This window comes from Bufo bufo, chromosome 2, assembly GCF_905171765.1.
Source record: "Bufo bufo chromosome 2, aBufBuf1.1, whole genome shotgun sequence".
Lineage (NCBI taxonomy): Eukaryota > Metazoa > Chordata > Amphibia > Anura > Bufonidae > Bufo > Bufo bufo.
The window spans coordinates 507,396,349-507,407,406 of NC_053390.1; the positions used below are offsets into that span (position 1 = coordinate 507,396,349).

Below are 11,058 nucleotides of genomic sequence, written 5' to 3' on the forward strand. Positions count from 1 at the left end.
ATTTTGTTTGTTGCACCACCATGGAAGTTTACCCTAGCTGTGAATTTACCAAATTTTTATATCTGACTTGGGAGATCCTAAAACTGAGAAAATGCTGCAGAAGGTCTGAAGAGGTCAGAGGCGGAGCGAAACAAAGAGACCTTGGCAAAAAGTTTTTTGATAACTGGAAAGTTTATATTACTAAACTACGGTCAAGGGCAAAAAGTGGCCTAGAAGATGACAACAAATCAGTATACACAATGGTATGCCACAAAAGATCTTAGAGGAACTCCGAATTGATTAAAGGGTCAACCAAAGCACTTGCTAGAGCAGTGAGGATATAGTTGAACACTATTGTCTCTGGTCTGGAGGTTATCATGTTTATGGGGTGAACCAGTCTTCACAATGTACTGCACTCCTCTAATTCTTTTCAAAACGAACACATTAAGACTCCCACCAGTCTAACACTGTCAAACTGCTATCTATGGAGATGCTGGGAGTTGGTAGCCATAGGATTAGGCCGGTAAGACATAGGCTAGGTGATGCATTTGTGATTACAATGTACTATTATTATTGTCATCCAATAATTATTCTTGGGTGTTTGATGTGAGATTAGAATTGCACAATCGACTTCAATACCAGTACTTTGTATACTATTGTACTTACATTTTTCTTGGGGAAAAAAAATGTTTAAAAATTTCTGTAAAAAAAATAAATAAATAAACTGAGTGGGTTGATCCTGCTGATTTTGGAGAAACCAGCTTACTATCTTCTATGTATGGGGTATAGTATAAATTCCAATAATTTTTGTCCCAGTGAAAGTTTAAGGCAGTGTTATATGTGTTAAATATTGGGACAGATTTATGAAAGAAGAAACAAGCCACCATAAATTTGTCACAACATATGATAATAAAAAGGTGGAGTTTTGCCATTGTAATTTTGATCCATGCGGGCTCTTATCTTTGCATTGCTTTTATGGGTAAATAAGAAGATCACCCCTTAGCTCCCACCCGGTTATCTGTCTTGTAACTGATTGCATAAGTGTTGTATTGGCAGGAAGCTAAAATAATGCATGGGCTCCTGTCCCTTACATCCAGCACTTTGAAGGGACCAGAATGTCTAGGAGATGGCAATGAGGTGTGCCAAATGTCTCAGGATGTGAGGAGAGAGGCCCATGGGGTGCATCAAATGGAGCCAATGATTGGTCTCAAAGGCAGAGCCAGATTAAAACGCGCAACAGGCAAAAACCAAATCATTCCCTATGGGCATGGTTCTCACCTGAGCGTTTTACAGCGCGTACGAACGCGCTGTAAAACGCCCTACGCCCCAAGAAGTACAGGAGCTTCTTTGGGGCGTATTGTCTCGTGTTCCCGCACATAGACTTCCGGGAACGCGCCTAAATGGGCGTTTGCTTGTTTCCTCGCACGTATGTAAATGCCCGATAGAAACGCCTGTAAAAAGCGCATACAGAGTACGCTCAGGTGTGAACCCAGCCTTAGGGTTCCAGGAGTACAGAGCAGTCCATTTACTGGGGGGCCCCCAACTAAACCAAAGCCCTTCTCCACTACAGTACACTACTTTTGAGGAATTTTCAGTGCACTATACTTGTTAACAAGTTGGGTAGCAGGAGACACACGCGCCACAACAATTTTTTTCAGGTGTGAACAGGCCCCTTTTCTTGAGACTTCACCCCTCTTCATCCCCTAGGGGATTTGCCAACTCTGCTGGGACTTCAGGAGGTCTTTCCGTTTTCCAGGAGCCTCCCATATGTTCCAAGAGATTTGGCAAGTTTGTACAATAGATATAATAACTTCTACATATATACCTACTCCCTACATGTAAATCTTAAAGAGGACCTGTCATCAAAAAATGCTATGCAATCTGACAGCACCATGTTGTAGTGCAGGAGAAGCTCAGCAGATTGATATATACAGTTTTTTTGTGTTTTTTTTTAGAAAAGATTCAGTAAAATGTGTAATTTATACATTTATATCTTTGCTTTTTCGACCTCCTGTGAACAGCAACGGTGCAGGGAGGAGGTGTTATCAGTTATTGATAGCATTGTGTATAAGTGTGCATAGAGACATGGCCTCCTCTCTGTACCAATAGTTCTTCACAGGGCTGCAGATGAAAATGGAAAAATTACTAATTTTACAGAATCTTTTCCCATAAAAATAAATATCTGCATACACTATGCACTCGGAGGAGGGGTAACACATGTACAGTGCACACAGTACCATGTTTACCCCTAAATACAGGTTTTAGTGTTGAGGTTGATTTACACAGGACAATTCTGCAGCCGAATGTTGGGAAGTAAGCGTTCGCTCCCAACAGTCGGCTGCTCACTCACTGAAGAGGCTGCATTTACAGAACCAAGCCCATTACATACATACTGCCCTATTTCCAAGCCCATTACATAAATACAGCACCAGAACCAAGCCCATTACATACATACAGCACCAGAACCAAGCCCATTACATAAATACAGCACCAGAACCAAGCCCATTACATAAATACAGCACCAGAACCAAGCCCATTACATAAATACAGCACCAGAACCAAGCCCATTACATACATACAGCACCAGAACCAAGCCCATTACATGAATACAGCACCAGAACCAAGCCCATTACATGAATACAGCACCAGAACCAAGCCCATTACATAAATACAGCACCAGAACCAAGCCCAATACATAAATACAGCACCAGAATCAAGCCCATTACATACATACTGCCCTATTTCCAAGCCCATTACATAAATACAGCACCAGAACCAAGCCCATTACATACATACAGCACCAGAACCAAGCCCATTACATAAATACAGCACCAGAACCAAGCTCATTACATAAATACAGCACCAGAACCAAGCCCATTACATGAATACAGCACCAGAACCAAGCCCATTACATGAATACAGCACCAGAACCAAGCCCATTACATACATACAGCACCAGAACCAAGCCCATTACATAAATACAGCACCAGAACCAAGCCCATTACATAAATACAGCACCAGAACCAAGCCCATTACATACATACAGCACCAGAACCAAGCCCATTACATGAATACAGCACCAGAACCAAGCCCATTACATGAATACAGCACCAGAACCAAGCCCATTACATAAATACAGCACCAGAACCAAGCCCAATACATAAATACAGCACCAGAATCAAGCCCATTACATAAATACAGCACCAGAACCAAGCCCATTACATGAATACAGCACCAGAACCAAGCCCATTACATAAATACAGCACCAGAACCAAGCCCAATACATAAATACAGCACCAGAATCAAGCCCATTACATAAATACAGCACCAGAACCAAGCCCATTACATAAATACAGCACCAGAACCAAGCCCATTACATAAATACAGCACCAGAACCAAGCCCATTACATACATACTGCCCTATTACCAAGCCCATTACATAAATACAGCACCAGAACCAAGCCCATTACATGAATACAGCACCAGAACCAAGCCCATTACATAAATACAGCACCAGAACCAAGCTCATTACATACATACTGCCCTATTACCAAGCCCATTACATAAATACAGCACCAGAACCAAGCCCATTACATAAATACAGCACCAGAACCAAGCCCATTACATACATACAGCACCAGAACCAAGCCCATTACATGAATACAGCACCAGAACCAAGCCCATTACATAAATACAGCACCAGAACCAAGCCCATTACATAAATACAGCACCAGAACCAAGCCCAATACATAAATACAGCACCAGAACCAAGCCCATTACATAAATACAGCACCAGAACCGAGCCCATTACATGAATACAGCACCAGAACCAAGCCCATTACATGAATACAGCACTACAACCAAGCCCATTACATAAATACAGCACCAGAACCAAGCCCATTACATAAATACAGCACCAGAACCAAGCCCATTACATACATACAGCACCAGAACCAAGCCCATTACATGAATACAGCACCAGAACCAAGCCCATTACATGAATACAGCACCAGAACCAAGCCCATTACATAAATACAGCACCAGAACCAAGCCCAATACATAAATACAGCACCAGAATCAAGCCCATTACATAAATACAGCACCAGAACCAAGCCCATTACATGAATACAGCACCAGAACCAAGCCCATTACATAAATACAGCACCAGAACCAAGCCCAATACATAAATACAGCACCAGAATCAAGCCCATTACATAAATACAGCACCAGAACCAAGCCCATTACATAAATACAGCACCAGAACCAAGCCCATTACATAAATACAGCACCAGAACCAAGCCCATTACATACATACTGCCCTATTACCAAGCCCATTACATAAATACAGCACCAGAACCAAGCCCATTACATGAATACAGCACCAGAACCAAGCCCATTACATAAATACAGCACCAGAACCAAGCTCATTACATACATACTGCCCTATTACCAAGCCCATTACATAAATACAGCACCAGAACCAAGCCCATTACATAAATACAGCACCAGAACCAAGCCCATTACATACATACAGCACCAGAACCAAGCCCATTACATGAATACAGCACCAGAACCAAGCCCATTACATAAATACAGCACCAGAACCAAGCCCATTACATAAATACAGCACCAGAACCAAGCCCAATACATAAATACAGCACCAGAACCAAGCCCATTACATAAATACAGCACCAGAACCGAGCCCATTACATGAATACAGCACCAGAACCAAGCCCATTACATGAATACAGCACTAGAACCAAGCCCATTACATAAATACAGCACCACAACCAAGCCCATTACATAAATACAGCACCACAACCAAGCCCATTACATAAATACAGCACCAGAACCAAGCCCATTACATACATACTGCCCTATTACCAAGCTCATTACATAAATACAGCACCAGAACCAAGCCCATTACATGAATACAGCACCAGAACCAAGCCCATTACATAAATACAGCACTACAACCAAGCCCATTACATAAATACAGCACTACAACCAAGCCCATTACATAAATACAGCACCAGAACCAAGCCCATTACATGAATACAGCACCAGAACCAAGCCCATTACATGAATACAGCACCAGAACCAAGCCCATTACATAAATACAGCACCAGAACCAAGCCCATTACATAAATACAGCACCAGAACCAAGCCCATTACATAAATACAGCACCAGAACCAAGCCCATTACATAAATACAGCACCAGAACCAAGCCCATTACATAAATACAGCACCAGAACCAAGCCCATTACATAAATACAGCACCAGAACCAAGCCCATTACATAAATACAGGACCAGAACCAAGCCCATTACATAAATACAGCACCAGAACCAAGCCCATTACATAAATACAGCACCAGAACCAAGCCCATTACATAAATACAGCACCAGAACCAAGCCCATTACATAAATACAGGACCAGAACCAAGCCCATTACATAAATACAGCACCAGAATAAAGCTCACTACATAAATACAAGACCAGAAACAAGCTGATGGATGCAGACCTATATAACTTGAATGAGTCCGCGATCCGTCTGCACCGCTAAAAAATAGATCATGTTCTATTTTTTTGCGGTGTGAAGGTAAAGACCAAAATGCCATGGAAGCGCTCCATAGTGCTTCCGTGGACTTCTGCTCCATATCTTGTGGATTGTGGACCAATTCAAGTGAATGGGTCCGCATTGGTCATACAGCGTGCACGGTCCACAATACGTTTGTGCATGAGCCCTGACAGTATAATACACAACATATGTAGTACAGTGTGACAATGCAATAATAAAAATGCTGACAAACGGCAAAAATTGGAAAAACTATGGCCTACATTTATTTTATTTATTGAGTGTGCAGCTAGAATTTGGCAACAATTGTTAAAATGTGGCACATTTTGGTGCATCTAGCTTTAGAGAAAGAAAATCAGCACCTAGCTAGAGAAGGGCCTCTGATATTAAAAACATTTTAGGCAAACACTGGCATTTGCTGTTGCATGACCCAATTCCGAGAGTTAGGCTGGGTTCACACGGGTTCACACGGGCGTTGCGGGAAAAAGTGCGAGTGTGTGTTGCGGGAATATGCACTATTTTTCTGTGCGAGTGCAAAACATTGTAATGCGTTTTGGACGCGCGTGAGAAAAATCGGCATGTTTGGTACCCAAACCCGAACTTCTTCACAGAAGTTTGGGGTTGGGATCGGGGTTGTGTAGATTGTATTATTTTCCCTTATAACAGGTTCACACTGAGCACATGTGACAGACGTGACAGAGTCTGGAGACGCCGTGGAGAACGTTCTGCTGCCTGCAACATCCTCCAGCATGACCGGTTTGGCATTGGGTCAGTAATGGTGTGGGGTGGCATTTCTTTGGAGGGCCGCACAGCCCTCCATGTGCTCGCCAGAGGTAGCCTGACTGCCATTAGGTACCGAGATGAGATCCTCAGACCCCTTGTGAGACCATATGCTGGTGCGGTTGGCCCTGGGTTCCTCCTAATGCAAGACAATGCTAGACCTCATGTGGCTGGAGTGTGTCAGCAGTTCCTGCAAGACGAAGGCATTGATGCTATGGACTGGCCCGCCCGTTCCCCAGACCTGAATCCAATTGAGCACATCTGGGACATCACGTCTCGCTCTATCCACCAACGTCACATTGCACCACAGACTGTCCAGGAGTTGGCAGATGCTTTAGTCCAGGTCTGGGAGGAGATCCCTCAGGAGACCGTCTGCCACCTCATCAGGAGCATGCACAGGCGTTGTAGGGAGGTCATACAGGCACGTGGAGGCCACACACACTACTGAGCCTCATTTTGACTTGTTTTAAGGACATTACATCCAAGTTGGATCAGCCTGTAGTGTGTTTTTCCACTTTAATTTTGAGTGTGACTCCAAATCCAGACCTCCATGGGTTAAAAAATTTGATTTCCATTTTTTTATTTTTGTGTGATTTTGTTGTCGGCACATTCAACTATGTAAAGAACAAAGTATTTCAGAAGAATATTTAATTAATTCAGATCTAGGATGTGTTATTTTTGTGTTCCCTTTATTTTTTTGAGCAGTGTAGAAAGTGCATGCAGGTCAAGTTACACCTCTGGCTGAAGGGAAGGGGTTAGGTCAACAGTTTGTCATTTTTTCCACAGGCAGCGTGAAGGCTATGTGCTCCCCTGCCCCTTGCCACAGAGCACTGAGGGAAGAGAGGCCCAAGCTGAACTCTTGCACCAGGGCCCATGAGCCTTTAGCTATGCCCCTGGGCACATATGGATGCAGACAGTACACAGCTTTTGCCCCATTGAGTCCACATCCGATCCACAAAGTACAGTCCTGAGCATGACACCTGACATCAAAGCAGATGGTGCAGGTAGGACACACAAGGTGAGAGAGGTGCCCGTCTATGGGTGGTCAGTGTGTGCAGAGCTATGTGCCCCTCCCTCGGACTCCGCTGGCCCCGCCTCTCTTCCTGCTTTACACAAGGCAGTTTCTGTCAAGCCAGTTTCACTGCATTTAAAGGAACTTTACACTAGTTCCAGACAGCTCGTCAGCTGATAGAGAGAAGCTGCTCGGAGGCTCCTGGTGCAGAGGGCATTACCCCGATCTTCAGGATGCCTGCTGGAAGCTGACCCGCATCATCCATTAACCCTTTGTGCCTGGTCCGAGCAGAAGATCGCAGGACATCTGTGGACTCCCTGAATTGAGGATCCTCTCCCCGTGTTCTCTCTACATTGCACTGATTTGGAGAGAGAAGCCTTCAGAATGCGGACCCCCACCGTGATGATCATTGGCATGGTGATGGCACCCTGTGGGCTGGTGCTGAACCTCACCTCCACGGTGGCACCAGCCTGGCGGACACTCAGTTCTTTAGTTAACCGCCCCACGGACGTCATACTGAATCAGGGCATATGGGATATATGCGAGGAGACGACCACCAACCAGGACAAGCAGTGTGGAGTGACCGACAATAACTACTTCAGCCAGCAGGTGGTGCAGGTTGCCCGGGCATTAATGATCGTCTCCCTGGTGGTCAATGCCCTGGGCATCGCTTTGGCTTCCTGGGGTGTACGCTGCTGGGAAGAAGTACCCAACTTCCTGATATCAGCCTTTGGTGGAATGGTGATCTTCATCTCAGGAGTCCTCAGCCTGATACCCATAGCTTGGTATAACAACCTGATGTACACCATGCCAACTACAGACGGGCAACAAAACACGTATGTGGGGTACGCCCTGGTTCTCGGCTACCTGGGCAGCTGCTTGGAGATCATAGGTGGGTTCTCGCTTATGCTCTGCTTTGTGCCACCCTGTAAGAAGTGCATAAAGAACAAGGGAAAACCAACTTCTGCTATGTACTACAGCAAGAAGCAAACCCCCTACCAGGAAAAACCCACCAGCCATGTGTACAGCGTCCAGAACTCTGCCTTCCCTTCCCACGACCTCAGATACAGTATAGAGAATGACAGCTACCGGCATGATAAGAAGACCATCTCTGTGGTGTCCAGCCCCAGATCTTACACCAACAGCATGGATGTGACTGCTGGAGAGCACCCTAGAAGCTATGGTAGACCTGGAAGCCAACTCAGTTCTCTGCCCTGTGACTCTGACCTACTGTAGAGCTGTGGTAGTCCCAGGTTATATCTATGATTTCAGATGAAGGAGCATGTAAATCAACATGTGCACAATTATATGTTTATATCTTTTTTTCATGAATGGATGAGATAACTACTGTTCTTTTAGGCTAGGGCTAAAGGGCAACCTGTGGCCTCGTTACATTAAGAAGGCAAATGTCACACTGCTAGTCGTCCCTAATGACAGTGAAGTCCGGCTGTTCTGGATTGCTGCCCACCTTCATGGTCATGAGGGGCGACGTAGTAGTGCAATGGGGATATTGTGCTCGGCGACTACAATTCACCATGTGCCACTGTTCGTATTTGGCCATACTAAATACTAGGTTTACCTACACTTTCACAGCGTTCTGCTGAAGTACAAGTAGCGCCCTCTGATGATCACTTTCTAACACTATGGGGCAGTTTTAGAAAACTGTCTTTGTTGCGCATAGCAACCAATTACAGAGCAGCTTTCATTCCTTATAGTTCTCTTGGAAAATTAAAGGGGTTGTCTCATCTTTGTGGTATATCTGCCCTCCATTTATTTCTATCGGATCGCCGAAAATAGGTGCTGGCTCGGCTATCTCTGACAGTCCCATAGAAGCTAATGAAGTGATGGCTGCGCTTTCACTGTGCGCTCTCCATTCTTTTCTGTGGGACTTTTGAAAATAGCCAAGCATGCTCACTCACCTATTTTTTTGGAACTCCTATAGAAATTAATGGAGAGCACTCTGCACATGCACAGTGCACTGTCCTTTAATTTCGGGGGCCCATTCTGAGGTGGGATCCCCCACCTGACTTTGTTGGTGTATCCTAGTGATACCCTATCAAAGTCTGAGATGACACAACCCATTTAAAACTGTACTGTGACTGGTTGCTATGGGCAACAAAGACCATTTTTCTTTTAGACATTTTACATGAATCTGTCCCTAAGTAGAATATACTGTAAAGTGAGCTGATGTCATACTTTATGAAACATTTGCACCATTAATATATCTTTTTATACCCTTCATGAATGTGTTGTACATAAAACTGCTATATAGACTGTGGTTCATTGGAAGTTTATTTTGTAATAACTTATTCTTTAGAATATTATAAAGCAGAAAATGTCTGAATGAAAAATAAAAAAATATGTAGTAAAAATGCCCTTTTTAATATAACAATATATATTTGCGGTCCTCAAAACATGGATCCGCCCAAAAAAACGGATGACGTCCATGTGACATCTGTATTGCATTCGTTTTGTTTTTTTGGCGGATCCATTGTAACAATGCATATATATATATATTCATTAAGGTTTAAAAGTCTTTATTTACCAATGGTGAAAAGAATTTACAACTATAATATTCATTTCCTAGACTTGCAGTCCATTTTCTCATGAATTTCCAGCTTGCAGAAGAGTTTGGGGCTCCTTCACAGAAATTTGCATTCTGCAGTCCCAGTCCAGGGGTGGATTTTGACCTCCCATGTTGTTTATATGGGAAGCAATTCCAATGATAACATTGAAGGGGTATTCCCATCTAGACATTTATGGCATATCGATGAGATACGCTATAAATGTCTAATAGGTGCAAGCCCCACCTCTGGGACCCACACCTGTCTCAAGAACATAGCCCTACAGTGAATGGAGAGCAAACTGCACACACGCAGCTTTCTCCATTTACTGCCATGGAACTTACAAAAATAGCCGAATGCTGGCTCATCTATTTTCAGAAGTCACATAGCGGTGAATGAAGGCATGACTTCATCACCAATACTATGGGACTGCCGACAGTAGCCGAGCACACTCGTTCAGCTATTTTCAGAAGTCCTATAGCAGTGAATGGAGAAGATGCCTCAGCTTGGGAGGCATGCTCTTCATGCACAATTGGGCCCCGTTCTTGAGTTTGGAGTGGATCCCAAAGGTTGGATCTGAGCCTATTGGACACTCCTGTCGATATGCTATAAATGTCCATATGGGACAGTCCTTTAAAGTAGGTAAAGTAATTTCTTAACAGGTAATCTGCCAATATAATTAAAGATCATTCATCAAAACTGTTTACTAGAAAAAATGTCCTTGATGCCCACAGCAGCCAGCCAGAATGCAGCTTGAATTACCTAAACTGCTGTAGAAAAATAAAAGCTGTCCTGTAAATGGTTACTATGTGTATTGATAAGTAGATATATTTATTTAGCTGAATATTGCATTTTTTTTGCCATACACATACTTAACCTATATTGTTAATGAGATTAGGGACTTTTGATCACCAATAATAGGTATGTTGATAAGAAACAAATTTTGCAGACTGAAGCATGAGTCTCCAGTATATAATGCTGGATATTTCTACTGATACCATGACCTGAATGAATGCGAACCTTCACAGACATTCTGAACAGAAATGACAATAATGTGTTATACTTTATATTATTTATATTTTCTTATTTATTTTATGCACTTATATAGCGCAATATTCTGCAGCGCTTTACAGACATTAGCATCCA

The 11,058-nt window shown here is 43.4% G+C and overlaps 1 protein-coding gene across 1 annotated transcript; it reads left to right on the top strand.

Moving 5' to 3' along the window:
• Nucleotides 1-7,439: 7,439 nt before the first annotated feature.
• On the top strand, nucleotides 7,440-8,668 carry CLDN23 (claudin 23). Its single transcript, XM_040417854.1, has one exon. The coding sequence runs from the start codon at nucleotides 7,733-7,735 to the stop codon at nucleotides 8,582-8,584; it is 852 nt and encodes a 283-aa protein (XP_040273788.1). The 5' UTR covers nucleotides 7,440-7,732; the 3' UTR covers nucleotides 8,585-8,668.
• Nucleotides 8,669-11,058: the final 2,390 nt, after the last annotated feature.

Coding starts and splice junctions, on each gene's coding strand:
- CLDN23 (XM_040417854.1), top strand. CDS start 7,733: ATGCGGACCCCCACCGTGATGATCATTGGCATGGTGATGGCACCCTGT.